The sequence below is a fragment of the Drosophila tropicalis genome, unplaced genomic scaffold, assembly GCF_018151085.1.
Source record: "Drosophila tropicalis isolate 14030-0801.00 unplaced genomic scaffold, ASM1815108v1 contig_878, whole genome shotgun sequence".
NCBI lineage: Eukaryota > Metazoa > Arthropoda > Insecta > Diptera > Drosophilidae > Drosophila > Drosophila tropicalis.
The window spans coordinates 14,255,120-14,282,583 of record NW_027173374.1 but is presented as its reverse complement, the minus strand read 5'-3'; the positions used below and the strand labels follow the sequence as shown (position 1 = coordinate 14,282,583).

General features: G+C 41.7%; 1 protein-coding gene across 4 annotated transcripts; it reads left to right on the top strand.

Annotated features, from left to right (window-relative positions):
* The first annotated feature begins 169 nt into the window (after window positions 1–169).
* Window positions 170–26,992, top strand: Dscam3 (Down syndrome cell adhesion molecule 3). Of its 4 annotated transcripts, XM_068299612.1 has the most exons (33): window positions 170–255; window positions 1,693–1,775; window positions 6,338–6,585; window positions 6,909–7,113; window positions 10,496–10,638; window positions 11,940–12,101; window positions 12,433–12,582; window positions 12,640–12,760; window positions 13,922–14,039; window positions 14,399–14,622; window positions 16,249–16,376; window positions 16,478–16,578; window positions 16,769–16,973; window positions 18,945–19,076; window positions 19,152–19,301; window positions 19,405–19,550; window positions 19,631–19,766; window positions 20,024–20,143; window positions 20,300–20,452; window positions 20,538–21,527; window positions 21,596–21,739; window positions 22,384–22,692; window positions 22,875–23,030; window positions 23,146–23,325; window positions 23,396–23,770; window positions 23,993–24,118; window positions 24,618–24,933; window positions 25,189–25,352; window positions 25,466–25,714; window positions 25,777–25,998; window positions 26,059–26,254; window positions 26,405–26,677; window positions 26,882–26,992. In XM_068299612.1, the coding sequence occupies exons 3-33, from the start codon at window positions 6,546–6,548 to the stop codon at window positions 26,949–26,951; spliced, it is 6,204 nt and encodes a 2,067-aa protein (XP_068155713.1). In that variant the 5' UTR covers window positions 170–255; window positions 1,693–1,775; window positions 6,338–6,545; the 3' UTR covers window positions 26,952–26,992. The 4 variants fall into 4 exon arrangements, with proteins under 4 accessions (XP_068155713.1, XP_068155716.1, XP_068155714.1 ...); XM_068299613.1 differs by lacking the exon at window positions 170–255 and having other exon boundaries at window positions 1,446–1,775; window positions 26,900–26,992; XM_068299614.1 differs by lacking the exon at window positions 170–255 and having other exon boundaries at window positions 1,447–1,775; window positions 26,834–26,992.
* Window positions 26,993–27,464: the final 472 nt, after the last annotated feature.

Sequence of the window (27,464 nt, the reverse complement as noted above, 5' to 3'; positions counted from 1 at the left end):
CCGGGGGTCGAAGGGTTAGCGACGATTACGCTGACAGAGATAAAACCCAACAACTGAAAGGCACTCTGACTCTGCTGCTGCTGCTGGCAATCGAGGATGATGATACCAGGCACAGCCAGGCAGTGACGCTGGCAGCGAAGGACGATTTCAGAATTCAGTCATTGCCGGCGTTTCGAACTGTTTGGACGTGTTAAGCGGACGAAATTGCAAAAAATTTTTGTCAGTGCCGAACGCCTATGGCCAGAGTATATTAGTGTTAGTTAAGCATTCTAATACATACTTAGGCACACTCATACACATACGTTTTTATATTCGAGTGATAGTTGATGTGCCTGTATGTGTGTGTGTGTGATTGTGTGAGTGTGTTAGGCACTATTTGGGGATTTAATGGAAAAACCATTAATGGATGCTGGGGCCATCGCCTTGGGGAACGTAAAGGGACGACCCCTTCCATTGGATGTGTGTGTGTGTGTGTGTTAGTGGCTACAACATGTGTGTTTGTGTGAGTGTTGTGTATGACCGTGTGCCTAAAGGGATATCAATGTTGCGTTGTGTCCTCGGCGCTGCCTAAAACTATGCAATACAATTTTGTTTGCTGACATTTAGCCTAACACACACTCGCACACACACAAGTGAATGAACGCGTTTTCCTACATGTGTGTGTGTGTGTGTGAGTGTGTTTGGTTTTATCGTGGATTTTACTGACTTTACGGGTTATTTGTCCGCACCAATGTGTTCATAAAAAATGTAACAAAAGTGGATTTGCCCTGGCCCGTAGCATAAACGAACCCTTCAGACCATCGACCATCCCTCCCACACACACAAGCTCCTTCCTTTCGGAACCGGAACCGGAAGCTGAACACACATCCATACACTTCGCTGTGTGCGGATAAAGTAAATTGAATAAAAGGTGAAATAATTTGAGCGCTAAACAGGCCAGCAAAGTGATGGCTAATGGAAAAAGTGTGAAAAGGTTTTTGGGACAAAAAAAAAAAAAGAACGAAGCTGTGTGAAATATCAATTTTGAAAAGGCCAACGCTTGGTGAAGAAAAAAAAAGTAACAGAACGGAAAATGCAAAATTTTAGCAACATAAGCGATAAGCGACTTTTTTTGTGAAAATTTATTGAGCACTCCGGGAACCGTGTCGATGGGTGGGGGACACGGGGCAACCAGCAGCAAATTGAATCGAATGGCCCTGGCCCTGTCAGCGCTCTGACATGAAAGTAAAGCATTTGCAATGCGATTATCAAAGTGTGATAAAATTGCGGCAACAATGGCAAACAGGACAATGTGGGGAATAAAAAGAAGAAAAAAATAAACGTATGGCATTACAGAGGAAAGGGAATGGCAAAGGAAGACTAGTCACAGTCCATAAAAATTTCACGTCTATGCACTGCATATAATTTATGGCCGCAACTATTTTTCTTTCTTCCTTCCTTTTAGCCGTTCGTGCTTGGCCACATTTTTTTCTTTTTGCTTGCCACCTTTTGGCAATTGTTGAATGCAACCACTAAATATGCCATGGTTTTTATACCAATTCCAGGATGTTAGCTGCCAACATATGTGTGACTTTTTAGAAGTTTTAGTGTGCCAGTGACCGTGTGTGTGTGTGTGTGTGTGTGAGTGTGAGTGACTCTGTATGTGCGCACGGGCAATCTGCCAAAAATAATAAAATCACAATTCTATGGCAGACAACTCAATGTAACTGTTAGCTGGCAAAGGATTCAGTTCCAGCAACGCCGCTGCGTCGCGTCCTGTGGCCAAAGATAACGAGGTAATTTCACTGAATGATTTGCAATTTTCATTTTGCAACTTCAACTGATATTTGTTTGTTGCTTATGTTTGGTTTAACCAAATTGAGTTCCGAGTTTTTGCTTGCTAAGCTTTTTCCTTGCACAAATTGCCAAATCTCAATGGTTTCCACTTATATTTGGTTTTTGCCTCTACATCTCGATTGCTCCGAGTCCAGCCATTCGCATTCGTGTGTTTTGGCTTTTGTTTTCTGCCTTTCTTTTTCCTTTATTTTGTGGTATTCGCAAAACTGTTGAATTATGCATTGGATCCGGTGATAAGCCAAAAAGGTTGCATAGCCGCTTGCTTTGCCATTGGCATTCGTATTGCTTCAGCAGCTGTGGGCTATTAAAATTTAATCTATGAAAATGTTTGTGTACACCGATTGCCAATCGAATGCTACGAAACGTGATGGGGGGAAGCAGACAGTTAGTGAAAGAAATCAAAGCAAGTGCAAGAAAATTGCCAAAATATCTCAATGAAACTATGTATTCAGTGAGAAGCAATAAAATATTAATCTAATTTTTTATTCAATCAAGTATGACGAATCTACTCCAACAAAGCTCTTTTTATCCAAGTTGTTTTTGTTTCTTACTAACAAGAAAAGTGGCCAATGTGATCTAGACCAATTATTCACGATAGTTTATTTATGATTTATGTTATGATTGGTATATTACTTATCTGGATCGCCGTTTATTGACTTGGGAACCTTTCTTGGAAGTCAAATCTCTAATTTTCAGTTTAACCATATATACTAAATGGTCAAATTAGTTTTTTTACCTTTCAATATATGAGACTTTTATCACTAATTATTTTCACTTAAAATATAGAAGTTCATCTAACCACCTTATTTGAATTGTTTCATTAGTTTTTCTTAAATCTTCCTACTTTTATCATATGATCGTCATTAAACTGCCTAATTAATTTTTACTTACTAAAAGAACATAAAAAGTTGCTGCAAAATTTTAAATTTATCTTGAAATTACTTTTGGGTTCATTAACACCTTTATATCTTTGTCATCGAGCCACATCATCTGGCAGAGCATAAAGTAATTTTAAGGACCTTTTTGCATAGTTTGCTCATAGCACTCGTACCAATTAAATTTGTTTGTTAGACACCGGAGCGACCATCATCGTCATCATACCCAGCATCATCATCATCTTCGTTGTCGTTGTTGTTGTTGTCGTCAACACAAGACACTAAAGTCAACTTTATTCATAATAATAATAACAAGACTTCACCGCAACAGCATTGGCAGCGGCATCGGCAACGGCCACAACAGCTACAACCTAACAAAGGCCCTCTCAGAAACGCCCGAGGGCCGAGCACTGAACAAAGATAAAATGCCAGCCCCGACTGGAGGGTTAGTCAATGTGACAATGCAGCATCGTGAAACGATGGCTTCCCCCTAACAGGCTGCCTTTGCCGCGTTGCGGACCATTGCAACAGCAACAATAGAAAGTCGAGGAAAAATATGCGCGACCATTACATTTTGTTGCTTTGCCTTATTTTTTTCATTTTCCGACAATTGTTGTGCCCGAATTGATGTAATATAAAAGGTGGCCAAACAGTTGTAGGACACGCAAGGATGGTGCTGAGAGGATGGAAAATGTTATTAGGTGGCTCGTCGCCTTTGAATTTCCGTTTTTGCCACCACCAACTCGCCCTGGCCAAGCCACAGCTAGACCAGGTCCATTGTTCCATATCTATCCGCCACGGATGCTCTTTGGCTTGCGAGACCCCGAGCCATTGTGAGCCAAAAGAGTTGCACTTCAGTCGAAATGCGAAGTGCAAATGGATCTATTGTTTGAGGCGTTTCACATTAGGCTCGAGCCCAGGGCTAGAAGTGGGTGACACAGGCAGGAAATTGCCGGGTGCCTGCACTGTGGGCTGGGCTGGGCTGGAATACTGTTTAAAGTTGCCTTTAAATTTTTTCGTCGCTGGCAGGAAGTTGAGCACATAAATTGCCAAGCTGTCAAGCGACGCTAAACGCAAACACATCCGCCTTCGGGTATGCAACACATTTTGCATTTTGCCCAGTGGAAAAAAGGATGTAGCAACAGAGCACTAAACGAACAGAAGGAGAACAAGAAGAAGAGAACCCCAAACCAGTACACAAGAGAAAGGAACCAAACAAACATCCCAGGTGACGAGCATTAAAACGATTCAACAGCTCGACTCAAAAGCAAGAAAAATTATTGCTTGACGCCCTATGCTCTTGCCTCACTCCATCACCGGCCCACCGGATGGAGGCGTGGCCCTTCGGCGGATGCAACAACGTTTAGCCTCAGCCACGCCCATTACCAACATTTACGCTTGGTTGCCTTTGAAACACATGAAGGCCTCTGTTGCTGTTGTTGCTGTTTGTTGTGGCGATGGCAGCACTTAAAGCCTTTCACACCGAAACAAAAACCAACCTCAGAGCACAAAACCCACTTGTGTGCTCAAGGTGCATACAGCAAATGCAAAGACAAGGGGTAGAAGCACAGTGTTTGATAGCAACACACACATCTAAATTGAGTATTGCTTCTTTTTCACCTTTTTTTCATTCTGTTTTCCTTTTTTTGTGCAATCACTGACCACAAATGATTGCCTTGCTGAAATTGGCTACATTACGAAGAACCTTTCGAAAAAGGAAAATTAAACTTGAATTAAAATTTTTCACTATACCTTGGAAGTTTCCAAATTTCTTAAAGCTGAAGAAGTAATTAAATGAATCCAAAAATCTTAAAGTCTTTGTTGAGACTCGCCCATGAGAATTCCAATCCCTTGTCATGCTATGTCAAAATACGATGTGCAACAGAAATTGCGGATTTAGATGTAATATAGAAAAGTTTTGTAGCCGCAAAGCTAGAGATTATCACAAGAAACTTTTTTTTTCCCTGTTATTATATGTGGTAACCCATCATCAACAACCATTTTACTCAGTCTCTCAGCCAGTCGGTCTCTCAGTTACTCACTTAGAAACCGCAGAGACATAAGCATCTAAAGCGTTGTCACACATTTAGTGTCAAATTTGCTGGCAGTTAGAAGTTATGACACCAAACACAAGACAAAGTAAGCGACGTTGTATATCCTGACAACGGACTGAATCCCCTCTCCACCAAGCTGACTGGAGTTCTCTCATTGCTCCTCTCCGCTTAACAGAGCACCAAATGAAGCCAAAGCCAGACAGTTAGACGGGCCAAAGAGCGACACACAAAAGCGTGGAAAATAAAAACTCATTAAAAATGAAAGGCAAACAGACCTACACGTACGTTCACACACATAGACCCTCACACACACACACACACACACCCACCCACCCACACTCTGACATGGCAGGCGGAAACATCCTTCTCACTTTTATATATCGTATACTATGTGACGCCGTCCAAGTGCTGAGTAAAGAAGTGAAACGCTCGTGGCAAATTGTTCAACAAAAGATGCTGCAAAAATAAACAAATCATTTTAAATTCTCAATTAAATTCAAACACACACACTGACAGACTGAGCAAAGCAATACGGTGCAAAGCGAGAAGCGTTCACATATGGCCCCTTTGATGAAAAGGTGTCAAGTTGCAAACATGGAAAAAAAACCTTGAGTGTGTGACCCTCACATCCTACCCTTCCTTGCCCAATACTGTTAATGGGTGTCATGATGATGTTTATTTAGTCGCTAAGCTAAGTGCCTGGCCGGGGCCCAAGGAGCACCGAAAATTTGTAAAAAGGATTCGAACAAACTGTTCTGTTGCTGGGCTGTTGAACTCCATGCTGCTGCCATCTCCAAAGATCCATTCCACTACCATACGCCCTCCTACGAGACCAAGTGCTCGACCTGAAAACATGTTTATGTCTTCTTCATTGTTGTCGAGGCTTTGGCATACCAAAATAAAATTTAATGATGGCAAAAGTCATTCATTTCGTATGCTCCCTCATAAATACTCGTTAAATGTATTTACCCAAGAGTTCTACGGCAAATGCAAACGAACGATTTGTATGTGTGCGTATGGGGTGAATGGGTGTGTGTGTACTTGTTTGCTATTGTTAACAACGACTCATGCGGATTCTCCACCTCCCTGAGAATCATTTGAACTTGGCATAAATAGTTAGAGATTTGTATTTAACTTGATAAGACTAGAAAACGGTTTGAAGATTTTCAGATACAATGCTCGAACGCATTTTAAAAGCTGTTGTAAGGAATCTTTGTTTTATATATTTCAGTAGTGAAAGTATTTACACATCATTTTAAATTGTGTTTATTTAAGATCTTTTAGTTTAAGTAAACCATGGAGAATCTTTTTCAATTTCAAATACCAACATTAGGATGAGATAATTGGTTTACTCTAACTACTTCAATTGGTCACTGGCAACATTTAAATATTATAATTAGTTTATACAAATTTAGCATTGCACTTTAAATGAAAACCTGAAGTTTCGTTTGAAATTTCCTTCTATGCCAGCAAGAAGAATGTTTTACCAACAAATAAACTATTTGCCAGAATATAAACATGTTGAACAAAACATATGTAAATGAACTTTTGATTTTCATACTCCATGCACAGGTACATAGATGTTTTCCCAACAACAAGGACAACGGCGGAAGTTTTGAAATATCTGTAGAGAAGCAAATAAAGGGCCAGGCCAGGTTCATGTGTAGAGTGATTCGAGGACCAAAAATAAAATAAAACCAGCAAAGAGACAAAAACAGTGAACATTTGCCTCAATTAAATTCTCCTACACATTTAAGCAAACAACAACACATGCAACGAAATGGATTTAGTCAAGCACATAGTAAACCAGGCCAAAATAGGTGAGTACCAGTAAAAACCAAATGTATAGCTAAGGAGACGAAGAACGTAAGAGTTACTGCAACGCAGTCAAGTGCTGCCTAAATGCGAATCAAGTGCATGCTTGCGGCATGCGAATGAAACCGAATCCAAATTAACCGCATTTATGACTTCTACACTTGACGCACACACTCCCCACACACACACATACACACAGACGCCAGACTGAGAGACAATAGCCAGGAGCTGCAACTGCATTAAAGTTTTAAGCAAACTAAACAATAACAATGCTGGTAATTAACTGGTTACAATAACCCCTCCTCGTTCTTTCTCTTTTTCACTTTAGTGCTGCTGCTCGTATTGGCCCCCTGGTACGTTCTAGCCACAAGCGGCTTACGTGTACCCACATTTCTGCTGGAGCCCTCTCCGCGTCTATTCTTCGGGAACGATAGTGGGGCACAGGTTAGCTGCACAGCACATGGGAATCCACCGCCGGTTGTGTCCTGGGTGTTACGCGATGGCACGCTGGCAACACAAGTGCCAGGACTGAGGTAAGTTTTGCGGTCTGAAACCGCTTCAACTATGCGTATGGGTAATAATAAGCGGGTGTCGCTGTTGCTGTTGCAATAACTGGCTTCCTGTGCCAGGCGAAGTCACATTGTTGCGGCTTCGACTTGTGTGGCTAAAATTAAAGGTATTTTTCAAGTGGTTTTAATTAACATTGTTGCAATACATTTAGTCAGCTTGCATGGAAATAAGGCACAGACAGAGCTGTGAAAATCAATGTTGCTCCATGAGCCAAGTGTATTGCCAACAACCACACAAATGAAAGGCTTCTTTTCATAATACTTTTCTTTTGTTTTTTTTTTTTTTTTGGTTCTCCTTTTTGCTTTTGTTCTTGTTGCTAAAGAGCCTGCCAACAAAAGGAAATGTTTGAAAAGGCCAAAGAAATTATATGAGAGTAATGCGTGGTTGGCAGTCAGCAGCACTGAAGCAGCAACATATATCAGCAGAGTGCCTGTCAGGACAGGACCTGCTCTCCCTTCATCATCATCAACATCATTGCGTCTCCTCTGTCTGCCCTTTTGTTAACATTTAAAATATTAAAAAAAGCTGTGTTGTCATGTTAATGCCAGCTGACAACTTAAATGCATATATAGAAACATTTCTGTATATACTCTTGTCTGTGTGGATCGCCATTCAGTCTAGCATTAATCCAGACAAGTATTTTAATCCCACACACTATTCAGATATATGTACGGATGTATGTATATGTACTCATATGCAGGCGAATCTCTCTGGTCCATCTATCAGAAATCATTGTATATTTTGTGGTTATTTGTTGCCTTCATCCATTAGCGATAACCCAACTCAATTAACACATTTTTATATGCGGTTGCTTGTTTTGATTAGAGTTTCACATACGGTTCGTTTGTTGATTTTGCCAATAAATTGCTTTTCATATCATTGCCATGGCGGTTCTTAAGCGGATTAGCCTAAAGAGTACCAAATAAAACAATAATAGACAGAAATAAAATTTTTGGTTCATGGACTACAAAATACCTCACAAAAAACAGAAAGGATTTACAGATGACAGAATATAAAAGCCCAAATCGACACACTATTGCTAAAAGCTCTCTAAATGTAGATACAAAATGTTGCCTTGAAATTAAAAACCAAGTTTTTGCCTTTACGATTCCGAAAGCCAGTTAAATTTTTTTAACTCCGAAAAGTCTTAACAGTTTCAAGATATATTTTCAATGTTTAAAAACTTTTTTAAAGTGCCAAAAAGGGATAAAAGAGGTTTTAGAATTTAAGATGGCTCCCTCTAATAATATTTGGCTAAACTCAACATACTCTATGTCCATCTGGATTTCAAGAGGGTAAATCAAGCGAATGCCAAAATAAATCGTAAAAAAAATATATATATACATGTATAAAGTGAACTTTTCATAGAGCATGAGCTAAAAATAAATATGCATATAAAATTGTATAAACTCTCATCGCAATATGGCAACAAAATTTACTAAAAGAATTTTTATGTTTTGCAAAATGAAATGTCATTCGAAATACGTGATCGCACACACACACATAGAGATACATTTTTATGCATTACACTGTTTGTATCTGTGTGTGTTCGTCTGTGTGTGTGTCAGTTGGTATGTTTAAACTCCAAAAAAAAGGAAACGAAAGGAAAATAAAATAAAAATTCGGACGCGAACTGAGAGCATCGCATAGAAGCAAAACAAAAATTTATTTTAAGCTGCTAAAGAGCATAGTTGAGTTCAAGTGACGTGAATATGGGACGTGCACTTATCTGCCCGTCGCCGTCGCCGACGTCAACATCACAGTCTGTTCCATAGTACAGTGAATTCTGGGTTTCATTCTAAGCATCCTGTGGGCTCCTCTCAACTCTATGCGAACGCAATAGACGTAAACAAATTGCTGGCACTTAAACATTTCGTTTTTTTTTTTTTGAAAAACAACGCTTGATGAAGTTTTTTTGATGTGGCTGCAACAACAGCAACAGCAATAACAACAAGAACAGAAGCAGCAGCAGCAGCAAATGGCAGAAGCAGTCGTTTCAGTCGTTGTTGCTTTTGTCCTCAACTTCATCCGCAACGTTGTCGTAGTCGACTGACTGGTAGCTTGTTAGCTTGGCGCAACTCAGATGATTAGCGGACAGTTGATGTGGAGTTGTGTTGCTGCTATTATTATTGTTGATGTTGTTTCTGTTGCTGTTGTGCTGCAACTGCAACTGGAGTTGAAGTTGATGTGGTTTGCATGAGTTATGTGATGGCCACTTGATATGTTTGCCTTGCTTGCTAAGCCCCCAAGCTAATCAAAAGTATTAAAGCAAATCTTGCATACGACATTCATTGAAACAGATTTTACTATACACAAAATTTACAAGAGTCACTCTAGTGCAAAATCAATAAATGATATGGAAAAGTATTCTATTTTCATTAGGAATTCACTAACGATTCATTCATTTGGCTTACAATTTGTGTTTTCTTATGTGAAACTTGAGATTCTCTTTCAATTACCATACGATGTCAGGGGTCTATGAAAATGTTAACAAGCACTTTTCCTCTTAAGATAATTTTCTTTGAAGTCTTTTAATGACGAAATGAAATCAAGTCAGGAATAAGTCAGGACAAGCAATCTCCCTAACCAAATTAATCAGTGAAAATTGTTCTAAAATTTAATTATGTCTTGCAATTTAATTGATATCCTTAAAATATCATATAGAAAATAAAATCAAAATGTTAAAAATTGCAACCTTCGTAAGACTTCTATTCACCGTTCTCGAGTGGTAACTTTGAAGTGCTTACTACATTTAGTTTGTTGCAAATAGTTAAAAGAAATCATCCTTTCAACAGAAATTCAACATTTGCCAAGTGAAGTGCTTGTATAAAAGAAGGAAGAAGCATTTTGCTTGTTAGCCCAAAGCAGCTTTTGTATCTTTTGTTGCAAGCAACCAACAGAGGCTTAGGCCGTTGCATTTCACTTAGGTACTTACATACATATTAGATATAGTGCATATAGTTATATACATATATGTATATATATATGTGTTGTGTGTATAAGTATACCACACTTACAACGTATCGCAGAGCATTACGTTTATTGCATTTTTATGTAAATTTACACTTTTCGCTCCATATAGTAGTACCATAAAAATGCTTGCCAGCAAAGTGGCTGCCATTTTTGGACGCTTTGGAGCAACAAATTTTCTGATACACCCCACTCCTCGACGCCCCAACGCCCCGACTATGTTTTACTCGATTCCATTTTTGGTCTCAATGTAAATAAATAAATAGCATGAGAGAAATCCCCCCAAGACTTTTACCCACTAAAATATTGCATTTTGCGGCTGTTCTATTATGTGTCTGTCTATGTATGTATGTGTGTGTTTTTCTGTTTTTCTAGAAAAATATCTGGCAATGGCACATTGCACTTCCCACCATTTTTGGCGCAATATTATCGCACGGATGTGCATGAAGCCACCTACCGATGCCGGGCCAGCAACGAGGCGGGCACCATATTGAGTCGGAATGTGCAGGTGCAAGCAGGTAAGCGTAAAGTAGACTAAAGTAGCTATCGGACTATGGGGCACCCAACAAATGCTACGGTAATGGGTGGATGGGTAATGGGTGGGCCATCACTAGCAATAACATGCACAGCAAACCGCTGCTGCTGAGTTGCCCAAGGGGCGGGTCGACGGTTGAATGTGGCTGGAGTGCTGGTAAAAGCTCAGCGCATTATGTTGACAACATTTTTGAAGCTGTGCACGTTCAAGAGAGGATGTTGCCGCTGCTGCGTTTGCCTTTTACCAGGCATCCATCCATTTTTGACGTGCTTTACGATTTTGTGTATGTCAACTGTGCTCTAGTTCTTTTTTTTATTTTTTTTGAATTCTGCCCATACATCATTTATACCTATCTCACTACTACCATTGCATCCACCCAACCATCCATCCATCCATCCATTTTTCGTGGGCCACACTGTGGCTTGGAGTTGAGATTGAGCGCTTGTTGACATGAACAAAATTACTTTTTCTCTTCTTTTCATTTTCCCTTGGAGTATTTTCTGCATTTAATTAAATTAATCATCTTAAGAGCATTGCTATAAAGAGAGAAAGACAGACAGATAGATAGATAGATGGAGAGAGTGAGTGCTCAGTCTCTTTATTGACTTTACCTCTTAACCGTTGACCTCGAAAAGAGTTGAACCATTCCTGTCAACGTTGATTTCATTTACATAGCCACACAATCAGGCCTCAGAGCTTCTGGCATTCAGGCAGGGCCAACGATGCATGATAGTCGCTTAAAATCTCATTCAATATTTACACTTTGCATTTTCCCTGTGTATCATTTTGTCCACATTTTTTCACTTCTTCTCTCTCTCTCTCTCTTTCTATCTTGCTCTCACTTTATACGTCTGATGTAGTAGTCATTGGGTTTTCTCACCATTTTCATTTTTGAATTTTCGCGTTTGTTTTTTCTTTTTCGGTTTTTGTAGTCGTTTTGTCTGCTCTTCAACTTCCGTTTTGCATGTAATTTCAAGCAATTTCATTCATTTAAACTGCTGCCATTTTTGCATTGTTGTGCCACGTTTATTGCCCCCGCCACGATGGTGGACCGAAACGCTGTCGGAAAGCGTTTTATGCGTTCATCTGTATGCGCAGTTTACGCCAGCGGGCAGACAGTCAACGTTTGTTGACTTTTATTCCCTTTTCACATATCCCCGACATACAAACATACAGATAGATGTATGTATATATATATGTTTTATATATAACGAACTGTCTTGCTCTGGTTTCTGTTTCTCTTGGTACTGTGACTGTGACTGCTGGTACTGCTACTTTCCCTAGTGGTCCGTCGTCAATTCCATGTGCACGTGGAAAACACTGAAGTCTATTTGGGAAATTCGGCGTTGATTAAGTGCGCCATACCGGAATATGTACGTCCCTATGTGCGCGTGGCCAGTTGGCATCGTGGAGAGGAGATACTACTGCCGGATCTGTCGGATGTGGGTGAGTGTTGCCACATTTTTTGCTTATATACAAAGATGGAAAGAGAGAGACAGAGAAAGGATATTCGCCTTCTCCTGCTCTGTGTGCGCGTGTGTGTGGGGTGTTTATCTGCTGCTGAAATTTATGTATGCCCATGCTTTGTGTGTGTGCGAATGGGACTCTGGTCCGGGGTTGACATTTATTGGAAATTGTTACGTATACGCAACGTGTGCAGCAAATGCTTTGATTTCGTTTTACTTTTTGTGTTGCTGCTGCTGTGGCTGCTGCTGTTGTCGACACATTGTTGCTGCTATTGCAATTTTATGAATTACGAGTTACGATTTCGTTGCAGCGGGTCGCTATGTGGTGCTAGCTGCCTCCGGTGATCTATACATCCGTTCGGTGCGCTCCGAGGATGGTTTGATGAAATTTAGCTGTCTGGTAACAAATACATTGAATGGTGAACGTCAACGCAGCGATGCGGTAACGCTGCAAATCAAGGGTAATGTTGAATTTAAAATTTAAGAACTCTTCAGTTCTATTTATGAATCCTTTACAGAGCTGAGCAAAAATTTGGCACCGCGCACCACACAGAAACCAGTAATGGAAATCCAAGTTGAGCGTGGAAATGATGTCCATCTTCCTTGCAATATTCAAGGAAATCCATTTCCCATATTCACGTGAGTAATAAAGAAACTTCTGCCATTTACGAGTGTTCGTGGCAAAATCTCTTGATAGTCTCGGTATACTTGGCCAGCTGGGTAATTTGCTCATTATAGACAGCACTTAAGTGCATTTAAATGTTTTCTTATTACCCATGAGGGGTTACATTAGTGTTGTGACTGTGTAGAACTAATTAGGTGACTTTTGATGGGCCACACATTAGCCTCGTGCTAATAGACCATAAACAAACTAATAAAAGACCAGACAAGTAACTTAATCATTCTGTTTACTTGGCCACAATCTCGAAAGGGAAAAAAGTGTCAAACTAGTTCATGGATTGGCTTACAATGAGGTAAACACTTCGAAAAAGCCAATATCTCAAAACAGACAAAAGAAGCAGTCAATAAAACAAACATATCAAGTAACATGATGTCAAGCCTTCACAACTAATTAACAAAATAACAAACAGTTAGAGAGAAGCCTTGCCCTTGCATTTACTCTGGGGGTAACATAATTTAACCGGCTGTTTCACTTAGCCAGGCTTATTAAAATTTCATGCTGTTCTAAACACTTGAAGATACTTGGCAGGATAACCCTCATCCCTCCACACTCATACACACACACACACACATTACAGACCGACAGCAGACGACAAAACATGCAAAGAGCGCAAAACTTTTCCCTCTTTTGCCTTATACATTTTGTTTTCTGTGTATTTTCTACGTTGAAGGAGAGAGTAAGAATAGAGGGGTAAATATTCGGGATATTTTACAACGATGTGAGGCATGCCAGAATCATCTTGGCCCCCGTGGCTTATTATGATTACCATGAATGAGAGAGAAATGCGATAATTTTTCGTTTTCTGTTTGTGTTCTTAGCATAAATTTATGCGTGCGCCTACCGTGTCTGAGCTTACGTGGCTAGAATGGCCAATCAAGATGTTGCGCGAATTTACTACTTATTTTATTCTCCTCTATCGATTTCATGGCCTGAGAGTGAGATGAGTTTGGTAGTGATTGAATGTGTGGCTTTTGTGTCTGGGTCTGGGTCTGTGTGAATGCCTTTAATAGCATTTAGATTTAGTTTTTAGGGCGCAATCAGTGTGCTGCTTTGAATATACGAAATAAAACAATACGAAAAGTTTTTCAGAGTTTGGTTTAACATTCTATGACTTACAGTTGGTATCGCGTTTCCGATTCGGTGGCTCTATATCCCATACCCTCATCACAGCGTGTGATACTTTCACGAACGTTGTTGCTCATCAAAAATGCTGACGAACGCGATGCGGGCAAGTGGGTAAGTACCTAAATAAAACCCAATGCTGACAGGCCAAGTGCCTGCTCATCAGCCAGTCAGTCAGCCAGTCTATTTGTCCGTCTGTCAGTCGATCTGTCTGCCATTCAACCAGTAACTAGTTTGCCCCCTACTCTATATGGCATTCAAATATTGTATATAATTCTTTTCGTTTGGTTTTGGCTTTGGTTTTTTTCTGGATTTTGTTTTGTTGTGTGGTTATCCTAGCCATGCATTGCATGATATACGACAGTGCTGATTGATTTCGTCTGCTTTATGTGGCATAACAAAGGCCCCCCACCACAACTACTACTGCCACTCTCTCTGTCTGTCTGTATCTCAAACGTTTGCTCTATTTGCAGATTTGCCAGGCGTCGAATCAGTTTGGCGAGCAGCGCATCGAAATACGCCTCAATGTCAATTCGTATGTGTCTGTGCATATATTGCCGCAAGTTCAAATTGTCAATTCGGGCGGAACGGCAATTTTCAATTGTACAACAACGGGTTCAGCGATCGATGCCATCGACTGGCTGCACAATGGAAAACCGCTGCAGGCGAATCATGCACTAGCCACTGGCAGGGATAAGTAAGTACAAGAGTGCGATGAGTGAGAGAGAGAGAGAGAGAATGAGGGCAACATGCAATCCAACATATACAACCGTGAAACCATGCAACATGGCAACATTGTATAGCCCGATTTCAATTTTTATCAGTTTGCCAGTTTTGCACAAAAATGTTGCCGAAAAAATATTCACTGTAGATTTTTGTTATTGCTACTGCAGTTTTTCTTTTTCATTTCTCCTGTTTCCCTGCCTGTTGTTGGGGCATTTTTCACTATAGAAAAAGGTTTTTATTGTTATTATTATTATTATTATTATTGATGAATATTGCTGGCAACGAGCGACTGACTCCTGCACTAACACACACACAGTTACTTGGCCGCTCTCAACGAGTTCATCTATATACATATATGCCAGTTCATTTATTTGGTTATTTTTGACATTTCTCTCTGTCGAGTCTATTATTTTAGCAACTTTCTGACAATCTCGTTGGTTGATTGTTTAAAAGCTTTGCAATGTTTTCCCATAGTTTAACAAGGCAGTGCTGAACGTTTCTGATTGCTTGACTTTGAGAGACTGTAGACTTTAAATCCATAGCATACTTTTTAGGGCAGTCTCATATCAAGTGGCTAATGGAAAATTACATCATTTGTGAGATATGCATAAAGCGGCTGGTAAATTAGAAAGCATGTGAGATGCGTTGCATTTGCAAAACTTAATGATAAGGCCTCGTAACTCAAACAGCCATCCACTTAAATATACATACGTACTTACATAAATAAGTACATATGTACATATATGGTAAATACTTTCAAGTGTATACAGGGCCATTCTATATGGTAGGTAAATGTGTGTGTGTGTTAGGCATATCTTATGTAAATCTTTACCAGCTTCTGGTTGCCTACAGCTTTAGAGGTCCTTCCCTTTGCTTTTGTGCATATTTTCGCTTCAACGGGTTGGACACATCTTGATAATTTAATGCAAATTACATGAAATCAGCATAATACTCTTTGCTGCCCCTGAACTAAAGGCAAAGGCAAACGAAAATTTGCACGCACAGCCACATTATGGGGAAATTTGTACGGCAGCTGGCAAACAAACTGACTGGTCAAACTGAGCCATGGAAAACCAACAAACAAACATCTCTCGCATACACACACACACAGATACAAACACTCCTATTGTAGATGTACACATATTTCCAAGAATATCTGTGTAAATTTCGTATTGGCCAGCTGCTGCTGTTGCTATTGCTGTTGGGATAAGTGTATGATAGAGAGAAGGCAGATGGGAAAGAGAGCAGGCAAATCAGCATTACAAATCAAGCAGAAATTTTTATGCTTATGCTAATAAAATAAATAACAAATTTCGCTTGAATGAACAAAAGGCCGGCAGCAGATATATACACACACACACATAGAACAACAACACATCTATACCCAGAGATACACACACACACACACATACCTATATATTCACAACGAGTTTACAAACTGGTGTGAGTTAATGGCATATTGCTGTGAGTCTTTGCTCGAATTTTTGTGCAACGTTGTCAATTTCTGCTTTTTCCCCTTCGTACATTTTTGTGTGAGAGAGGCAAAAGTTTGCATGAGAAATTTTTAACACTTTTGTTTTGGTATGCTCTTGTATAGCATACGCTTTTTGTCGAAGAGTTCGTTGCTGGTACAGAATGTGGGACGACGCGACCGCGGTGTCTATCAATGTCTTGTCGAGAATCAGCGAGCCAGTGCACAGGCCATGGCCGAATTGAAGCTGGGCGGTAAGTTAACAGACACCCCCATATAAATAATTTATCAGAAGCAAAATCGGCTTTGCCATCGTTCATTCTATACCCTTGTCTCTTCCATTCGCTTTTACTAGACACTGTGCCCGAATTGATTTACACCTTCATTGAGCAGAACGTGCGTCCGGGACCATTAATATCGCTTAAGTGCTCTGCCAGCGGCTCTCCGCCACCGCAAGTAAGTAAAGCCAAAAAGTTGCACTTTGAAATATTTCATAGACTTTATGCATTATTATGACACTCACACATACACACTCACAAACACATTGCACATTGCGTTCTCAATTTGCTGATTAAGCTCACAAATAATGGATAGTCCTTGTGTGTTGGCATCATATTGATTTTCTTGGGCCCCTTCTCAATTACAGTTTGCCTGGCTTTTGGACTCACAGCCCATTATGGATGTCTCGCTGCATCATCGATTTGCAATTGGGCAATTTGTCGACATGTCTGGCGATGTGATAAGCCATTTAAATATCTCACATGTGCGACCAGACGACGGCGGCCTCTACAAGTGTGTGGCCAGTAATTCGATGGGCAGTGTACAGCATTCGGCCAGGTTAAATGTTTATGGTAAGTTGATAAATTGCTTGCAAAATCAATTACGACTACTACGATCCAGGCCATTCAGTGGCCTCAATTGTGTCGTGCACACACGCACACGCACACACAGAAACACGTACACTCACATCTGTATCTGGGATTTACAAATGTTGAACTTCTTAATGCTGTCCATCATTGTGTTGGCACATATCAAAGACTTTCGTTTTCTTTTTTTTTTCTTGTGTGTGGCAAACAATGTAAAGCACAAAAGACGCTGCCAACATTGAGCCATGAATTTTGTTACTGGCCCAAACAAAGTAGAATTATCAGTTACAGCAACAGCAGGAGTCGTAGCAGCAACAGCAGCGGAAGCGGCATTGATTGGAAATGCTGCCACGGCAACGACAATGCAAATAAAAGAAAGAGGCAACGATGGCGATTGGAAGAAAGAGGAGAAAAGTAAAGCAATATATAAAGCCGTATGTGTGTGTGTGAGGAAGAGCAAAATAACTCCGCCATTCAGCAGAAAATGCTTCGTTGCGCGCCAAAAGAAAATCTCTTGACGATATGCTGCCATCATTCCAATCACATGCCGCCAATCCATTGATGCCATGCGGCTTTGGCTCCTGCTAACAAGCTGCCTCACGTATATACACACGTATATAGAGTGTGTGAATTGCTTGGCCCGTAGCTTTAGCTGGCATCTGGCCCAGCACAGGATAATCACTGTCACATTCAAGCAGCATAAACTGTAAATAACTGTAATGTAAACAGGAGGCAAAGAGGGTCAGGATAAGGCAGGAGGATGCGACCAGCTCAATTTCTTGGCAGGAATTCCAACTTTTTAGCATTTTAAGCAGTTTTGCACATTCACAATCTTAATGTGTTAATAATGCATAAGTGAATGTGTGTGTATCTGTATGTGTGTATGTGTGTTTGTGACATTTATAAATCATACGCCCTGTATGCCACATGATTGATGAAGGAATATGCCTCAACTTCGTCTCGAATTATAAATGTGTCGTGCCCGTTTCGTACGTGTGTGTGTATGTGCGCGCATTGTGCGTATACTTAATATTTAAATGGACGTATTGATGATGAATGATGATGTTGTTTACCCGAAATGTTGGTTTATTTTTCGTATATATTCTATTCAAGAAACGAATTATAAATCAAATTAGTTTTGAGCAGTCTTTGGCCCTGGTTTAAGTAATTGTGTGACACCCAAATAGAATTAGCCACTAGTTGAATAGATGAGTTTAATGTGCATTATTAGACTAAATGGGTTGATATTACGCATGCTGACTGCTAAGTTTGCATTAATTGCTAACCATGATTCAATGATTCTTAATTAATTGTTTTGATTAATCTCAGTCGATAAGGAATTTCTTATAAAATCAGCAACATAAATATCAAATATAGAAAAGGAGATTCAGCCCAAGCAAAAAAAAAATGATAATAATGCTTTATGTGTCTAAAATGATTAGAAAATGCCCTGACCACAAAGCAATTTTGCTTGCCACGCCCAAAGGGATGGCTCTCACAGTGAAATATCATAATGATGATAATGATTATCATCATCATCGGCATTGCGGCCATCGTCAACACCAACATTGGATGATGGCTTTCATTGAACGTCATCATTGTTTGCCGCCAGCAAAGGGACGTCTGTTTAATTATGAATATTGCAATTTATGCAACGCATTTGCGAATGAAATGAGTTGCATTAGCAGCACTAAAAGTGAACACACACACAGACTGTGAGTGTAGAGGATGCATTTTATGCATTAACGTCACATGTGTGCTAAATGAATATAATTGGAATTATTCGGCATTCGGGCAGCGTTCATACATATATGTACATACATATACATACATGCGAGTATATATGTACATATGTGGGCAAATACATAATAGTAGTAGTCTCTGTCCTGCCTAATTGCATTTTGCAACTAATTTAATAAATTCAACAATTTCACTTCATTGCATACAATTTTGCAGGACCACCGTATGTGCGTGCCATTGGACCGATTAAAGCTGTTGCCGGCGAGGATATAACTGTCCATTGTCCATTTGCCGGCTATCCAATCGAACAAATTAGATGGGAGAAGGCGCATCAGGAATTGACAACAAGTAAGACAAATTGCATTCAGAAAGGTGGGGAGGGGAAGGAGTTGGTGCATTTCTACCACGTCTTATTATCGTCAGGCATACACCATGAGTTGGCCACAGTGCTCGAGGGCGGACATCTTGTCATCAAGAATGTGGAGCCAAGTCGGGATCAAGGCATCTACACGTGCATTGTGCGGAGTCGGGCGGGTGAGGAGGCGAGACGCGACATGCAACTGAATGTGAACAGTAAGTTAACCCGCAATGGCCACACCCTTCTTTGTTGATCCATTAATGTGTATGTGTGTTTGTGTGTGTGTGTGTGTGTGTGTCTCGGCTAATCGCTCATCAGGTCCGCCTGTCATTGAGGCCTTCAAGTTTCCTAAGAATCTACAAGAGGGTGGTCGCGCCCAAATCACCTGTGCAGTGTCCTCCGGCGACATGCCCATCTACTTTAGCTGGAAAAAGGATGAGAGCACAATATCCAGCAGTTTGCAGGTGAGTTTCAAGATATCGAGCTGCGAAAAGTTTCTTGTGCATTGCTTGTGTGTTTTTGTTTTCCTCCTTCAATTTACAAGATTACGGAAAAGAAAGAGGAATTCTATTCGCTGTTGGTGTTTAAGGATATCAGTTCGAGGCACAGTGGAAAATACACCTGCTATGCCAGCAATGCGGCTGCCAAGGTGAACTACACAGCAGAGTTGCAAGTGCGAGGTGAGTGAATAGGGAAAGCGCCAGAAACGGCAAATGTGCCACGAATGTCTATTGAAGCGTCTCACTGCTGATGCTGTTTCACGAAAATAAATCACACAGGATTTGTGCGCCAGTTGAGCTCAGAGTTTGCCCTTTTTAGAGCCAACATACCTACACAAAGTTGTTAATTTTGTTGTTGTTTACTTTTGTTTATTCCGTTTCGTTTCGTTTTGTTCGTTCGTTTGTTCGCGTTGCGCCTTTACCCGGTCACGTTTCAGTGGCCCCACGTTGGAGCTACGAGCCTATGGACACGGCCATTATGCTGGGCAATACGATATCGATAAATTGTGAGGCGGAAGGATATCCAATTCCAGCCATTACCTGGTTCAAAGGGCAAGGTAAGTTTTGCCAATCACGATTCCGGGCAGCCGGAGGAGGAGCAGCAGAAGGAGTTCATTAAAATTTGATAGCTTAGAGTCTTTTGTTTTTGCCCTCCTCTCCGAGTTGGCTTTATTAATTAGCGCATTCTGATTTCAATGTGCTTTTGCATACAGGCAAATCCTCCAAGGACTTTAAGGCATTGAGCATGCGTAATCACTCGCTATTGCTGAATCTTGCCACTGACAACGATGAGGGTTATTACATGTGCCAGGCCACAAATGAAATAGGAGTCGGTCTCAAGAAGATAATACGCATCAATGTTAATGGTAATTGGCAGCAGAAACTAAATCAAAAGACTATTCCATGTGTGTTCATTCTCTTGTTCATTGTATTTGCTTACTTTAAATGCAGAACCTGCCCGCTTTGAGCAACCTGCACGCAATATTAGTTCACGTCGCAATGATCCTGTTACCTTGGATTGCCAGGCCAAAGGCGATGAGCCAATCACAATTGGCTGGACTCACAATAACGGACGAATCGATTTGAATAACTTTCGTTTTAGCATTGCCGAGATGAAGACCGAGAAGGGTGTGGACTCACAGTTGACCGTGGCCCATTCGGACCGCCATGATTCGGGCGTTTATCGTTGCGTAGCCGAGAACCCATATGGACGTGCGGAGCAAATCATTTATCTTGCCGTACAAGAACGTCCCGACACACCATCCAATTTGGAGATCTTTGAAGTCGGCTCTCGCACCGTCAAACTTAGCTGGCGGCGTCCCTTTGACGGCAATTCGCCAGTACTAAGCTATCTTGTTCAATATCAGGCCCTGAAATATCTGCAATCACACGCATCCCTTGGAGCAGCTGGTGGCAACTGGAGCGGCATGAATGTCATCAATGTGAGTCTGCCGTCGACAAGCATTAGTCGCAGCTATGACAGCGATTTGAGAGAGAGTGCCATAGTGGCAGGTCTTACGCCAGCCACAACATTCCTCATTCGCATGCAAGCCATCAACGAGATTGAGCGCAGCTCCTACACCGAGGCAATCGTTCTCAAGACACAGGAGGAGGCGCCCACCGAGGCCCCGGCCAATGTGCAAGTGCAGACGGGTGGCGAAAGCGAGTTGATTGTCACCTGGCAGATTCCACCCCGAGAATCGTGGAATGGCGAGCTAATTGGCTACACCGTCAACTGCAGCGAAGAGAAACAGAACATCAACTACATTAGCGTCGTCAACAACTCACTGAAGTCGGTAATCGTTAGTGGCTGGGCCACCACCAAGGCCACTTTGCGGAGTCTGCGTAAGTACACCCGCTACGCGGTAACTGTGCGGGCCATCAACAGCTTTGGCTCTGGACCGTGGAGTGCGGCCATCTTTGGAACCACCGCCGAGGGAGGTAAGTTCAAGTTGAAGGCAAACCTCAACCGTATCGCATTTCGCATCTACTTTAACTTTACGTTACAGTCCCAGAGGCTGCACCACAGAATGTCAATTGTACGCCGTTGTCATCGCAAAGCCTGAAGATTTCCTGGCAAGAGCCGCCGCTGCAATTCCATGGCGGTATCATACAGGGCTATAAAATTTTATATCGCCCGATTGTGCATCAAAGTGAGTATATGCATTTACCCAGATCCTAGACCACTCCAATCCACTACCACCACCCAGCCGTCTCTCTCTATCTGTGGGAGTGAGTGAAATTGTGTATCGATTGAGATTTTGCGGTTGGCAGTTTGCACTTTATGACGCTGATTTTGTTGATATTGCGCCGAGTGGAAGAGCTCTGTGCAAACAGCAATGCCATAGATATGTATCCGGGATGTGTTCGGGATAAGTAAGAAGGCAATGTAATGCAGTGAGTTTGTTGCCGACTTTATTGGTTTTGCCATAGAGTTCAATGATTCCCAGACCAGCCCCGGCCCAACCCAGGCCCAGGATAAGTTTGTTGATTTTGGCACTGACTTAACCCTTATCAAATCAATAACGTAATAAACTTGCAATGAATATCAAAATATTTATGTGAACTCGCATATTCTATGCAAGAAAAAAGCATCACTTTGTAAACTTTTTAAACAACTTGTATGTGCGACAAATGGATTAGATGCACTTCAAATGACTTCATTCAATTAGCTTTTCTTAGAACTTGATGAGATTCGTCTTTACTTTTTAAGCCCAGTGCCTGGAAAACTCCAATCGTTTCCCAAATTAATAATCTATATCATCTTTCTTGCCTTTTCTCTTGTTCCTTTACACAGTTGACTTTCCAGCCAAGCTAGAAATCAAACGAACCTCAAATCTGGAGACCTATCTGCATACGCTACACAAGGCCAGCAACTATTCTGTGCGCGTTCTGGCCTACACTGCCAGCGGCGATGGCCTGGCCAGTCAGCCATTATATTGCCAAACCGACGACGATGTGCCCGATGCTCCGTCTGCCATAAAGGCCGCTGCCCTGACTGCTGATTCGATTTTAATTTCATGGCTGACGCCGAAAAATCGCAACGGCATCATTTCGCATTATACGGTGTATGCGCGGGAGGCGGGCCGCAAGGGTCAGTCCAAAAGTGAGTGAAACCGAATTGAAATGACAGTAGTGGAGCAGCCTCTGGGCTCCCCAAAGGACCAACTGACATTCATCTATGTATTCGATTTGTTTGTTTGCCTACCTACCTCTGCTTTTCCATGCCTTTGCCATGCCTCTGCCGTGCTTGTGTTTGTTTGCTCTCTTTTTGTTGGCTGGATTCAGCCCACATGGTGCGTGTGGATGAGAATGGCTATCCAGTGACATTCGAGGCACGCAGTCTGGCCGAGAATCAAATGTACGAGTTCTGGGTATCGGCGTCAACCTCAGTGGGTGAGGGTGAGCCCACTTCTGTGGTTGCCCAGGCCACCAATACGCGAGGTTCGTATCTAACATCGCAGTCGATGCGAGTTTATGCTTTAATTAAAATCGTCATTTAAGTGACTACCGCAAAATTTTAATGTTTGCAATTATATATATATTCGACACTCTTTAGCACCTGCTCGCATAGCTTCATTTGGTCAATTGGTACGCAAAGCAGTGGGCACTAGTCTGCTCCTGGAATGCTTGGCAGTGGGCAATCCCACGCCTCGTGCTCGCTGGCTAACCCGTGATCGACCAGTGACCTTTAGTCCCTTTTATGAGGTGACCAATGAGGGCAATTTGAAGATACACCGTAAGTTAATCGCATTTCGAATTAAATTTTACATCAGTTAGTATTTGCATTTATACATTTTCCTTGATAGGCGTCGAAGGAAGCCTCTCCGGAAATTACACGTGCACGGCGAACAATCTCTTTGGCAATGACGAAATCCAATATCAGGTGATTGCCATGAAGCCGCCCGCTGCCCCACAAATCATTGTGCAATACGCTTCCGCTGACAGCATACGTGTCAGCTGGGATGCGCCAGATGATGGCGGAGCGCCGTTGCAGGGCTACAGCATCTCGTATCATACGGCAGGAGAAAGTTGGTCGCTAACCGAGCTACTGCCAGAAAACAACGCTTACACGATTACGGGACTGAAGTGCGGAAATCAGTACATTATAAAAATGTCCGCTCACAATATGGTTGGCTCTGGTGTGGCCAGTGAGGAAATTAATGTCTGGACAAAAGGCAAAGGTACGTTGTTTTTCAAGGTATAAAGAGAAATGTGTGAGTATTTGTGTGTGTGTCGATCGACTGACCAATCTTTCAATCGACCAGTTTACCACAAAAGCCACTCTACTGAAGTGACATGCTGAATGTCTATGCTCTACATTTCACATTTTCTATTTCTCCCATTTTCCACCCTCACACATCCACACGGCCATCGCCACTTGCAAATTTCAATTCAAAACGCAGCCTCCCAGGCGCCAAATGGTAATGAACTAATTGCCACCAATGCGACATGTGTGAATTTGAAGCTGTCATCGTGGCAGAATGGCGGCTGCGATATTCATCATTTCTCCATAGAGCATCGACCGTTGGGTAAGTGAAAATTAGTAAACGGATATTGTCCATTCACTCATGCACTAATTTATCCCATTTTTTCGGTGGGTTTTAAGTTACCCTTTCGATTAAATGGGCTTAGAGCATGTTCTATGAAACTTAATTTACATTTTGTTCTTATTTCGGTTAGAGTATCCAGACACTTTTATGCAAAAAAAAAAAAAGAAAGAATATTTTCCCTGGCTTGTTTGTTAATATTAATTAAATACAGTTAATACAATTATTTTTGTTTTCAATTAACTGACCAATCTGCAGACATTGCTATATATAAATATTTATCAACTTGATGTCGCGTTCAACGTTGCGTATAATATACAATTTCCTCGTACTCTTTTTATTTGCAATCAGTATCGCCCTCTCTCCCTCTCCTTTTTCCTGTCTGTCTTCGAATTGTTTTTCATTTTGTATTTACACATTTTTGCATTGTATATATTTGCCATTGGCTGATGGCCATTTCGTTTTGCCTCTTGTCTCCCAGGCGACATACGCTGGACAGTTGTCACATCGGATATTTCGAATGCTGAGGAAAATCGTAAAAATTTAATATTCTGCGACTTTCTGCCAGCCAAATGGTACCAACTGCGCATCTCGGCCACCAATGATGCGGGCAAAACGACAGAGCATTATCATTTCAGCACAACGAGCATTGATGGCATCACCATACCACCGCCTCCTGTATTCCCCTCGGAAAACGATTTGATGAACAATCTGATAAACTCAACAAATCCAACCAACGGTGATTGGTTAGCGACATTAATTGTCCTTGTCATAATCACAATGGCCATCATAACGATGTAAGTTTCCCCGACGATGGTGCGAGAGCGGGGGTGGGCCTTTTGTTAATGGAAAAGGGAATTGAATTAGTACTTGAGTTGAAAATTGCTTTGTGGGTTTCGTCGATGGGTTTCGAGTTGTTGCCACAGTGATGACCTGTGAATGTTAATTGAGCCTTAATTAACTGGAGCCCACAGCCACCTCTCACATCAAAGAGTAAACCAGAAAGTGGATATTTACTCACCTCGAAATTGTTTTCGCCACTTTTTTCTTAGTGCCTTGACTATCAAACATCGTCGTGCGCTTTGTGGTCCCATGGCAGAGGGTTATGAATCCCGCACCCTGCCCGGTGAATTCAAAGAAGATCATGAGAACAGAAGGAATCAGCAAGTTTATAGCGCCTCACCGGTAAAAACCGTGGATAAGGGCAACGAGTCAGGTATGCAAGATATACTTTATATCGTAGCACGTGTTGCTGTGTTACACATGATTTGGTGGCAATTAAACGACCACATTCTTGGCTCTTCTTTTGGGGTTTCGTGACCAAATCAGAAATGTACGAGATTTCGCCATATGCCACATTTAGCGTGAATGGCGGACGAACTGGGGCACCAGCCAAGACGCCTACACGTGCTGTGGCTGCCCAAACACCTCTTGACTACACGATGCAGTTTAAGACATTCGGACATCCAGAGGGCGAGAATCTAAATGCCACTGCCTATCCTTTGTTGCCCAGTTCGGGCTTTGGGCATGTGAAGAGCAAGTCCAGTTGGCACAAACAACGCTATTACAACACGGACGGTGAGTGGTCTCCCTCAATGTCGAATTAAAGCAACGACAACATGCATCTTGTCCGTCTTTAGATGAGTCCACGCTGAGCAAATCAATGACAATTGTGGCTGGCTCTCAGGCGGGTCACTCCAAGAAGTCAGCTGGGACACGCAGCTCAAAGAACAGCAATGCCGGAGTCGTAGCGGAATCCGAGTCAGACACCAGCATCAGTCCAAGTACCGAGTTCTCTAATATGCCCACCTATAGAGTTCCTTGCAAATCCTCACGCAGCAATGATGGACGCGCTGTCGTAGGTTCGTATGCTGCACGGGCTTATGGGCGTTTGATCGCACCCAATCCCTGCTATCTTGCAGATATGTTCCGGCCCGACTCGAGCACCGAATCCAACAATGATCAGGGCTCGCCGGCCCCAGAGCGACGACTGAATACGCCACGTCACCTGGGCATGGGCCTGGAGAAGCGCAGCTCTGGACAACGGAGTCGCAAACACACAGCTCAGCCGAGCAATCACACGTTGGAACGGCGAAAGTGCCCTGGTAGTAGCAACAGGTAGTTCAGGTACCTAAACCCTAACCAATCCAAATCAGATTCATAAAAAACAAAAACAATTAGAAAATTAGCAAGAAAATAGTTAAGCATGCGGTGTAATTGTGCAAAAGTTAATGGAAATTGATGACCTTGCCAATGATCTCTTCACAGCTTAGACAGTGAGGTTGAAGCGGAAACTGCTGCCTCATTGGCCGCTTCAATAGCTGCCATGACTGGTGCCAACGGCGGTGGCGGCGGTGGCGGCGGCGGCGGCGGAGACAATGATTTGACCGGCGGTTTACGTCCGCCCACCGGTTTTCACGATGCACGCGAATTTAGTGATCAGGATGCCCTGGATCTGGAGGTGCAACGCGTCATGGAGAATACCAGCGAGGCGCAATTGGCCAAAATTGATCGCGATGAATTAACCTCACTGTTGGCAAGGTAAATTAATTAAAACAAACACAGTTAAATACATGCATACACTCATACACTCACAAAACAAATGAAATGATGGGTGTGTGAGTGGGCTTTTATTTGGCTAATGATCCCTTTCCCAATTTCGTGCTTGACTGTTGCTTGTGTTGCATGCTTGTGTAGCGTCTATCTACCCCGAACTTGAACCGCAACTTAAAATTAACTAACCAGCCTGCGACCGACCTCTAGGTATCACGAGAAGAAGGAGCAGGAGCGGCAAGAATACACCATACACGTGTAATCCATTTAAATGGCATTCTAAACACAGACTACACACAAAAACACAGAGAAATAGATAGAGATGTAAGAGATACTCGCATACAGAGACATTTAATCTGTGTGTTCTTTGAAATTGTGGCATTTATAGGCATTTAACCAGAGCAAAAACTCAACCTTACGAATAAACATAAATGTGTTGTTCATTATTAAGTGTAAATCTTAGTCAAACTAAATAAAAAACCAACTAGTCTAGAGTAAGCAACCAACTAAAGACTACAACATCTAGCTATAAATAACTAAGAACTCTCTAACTGACTACCAAAAACAAAAAGGACTTGCAAATTATTGATAGCTCTAGCCTTTACACATTACACACACACACACACACGTTCATAATACACATTTAAGTATATACGATATAGATATATCTATGTAATTCAATTTGTTGTGATAAATTAAATTGTTCAGAATTGCTCGTTGATGTATTATATGGAATATTATTACAACTTATTAACTTGAAACGAAAGTGTCCCAC

What these genes read in the sequence shown, in the direction of transcription:
- Dscam3 (XM_068299612.1), top strand. Translation starts at nt 6,546, where the DNA reads ATGGATTTAGTCAAGCACATAGTAAACCAGGCCAAAATAG. An exon ending in GCCGGATCTGTCGGATGTGG is followed by an intron (nt 12,102 to 12,432) that starts GTGAGTGTTGCC and finishes ATTTCGTTGCAG; the next exon opens with CGGGTCGCTATGTGGTGCTA. An exon ending in AATCCATTTCCCATATTCAC is followed by an intron (nt 12,761 to 13,921) that starts GTGAGTAATAAA and finishes TATGACTTACAG; the next exon opens with TTGGTATCGCGTTTCCGATT.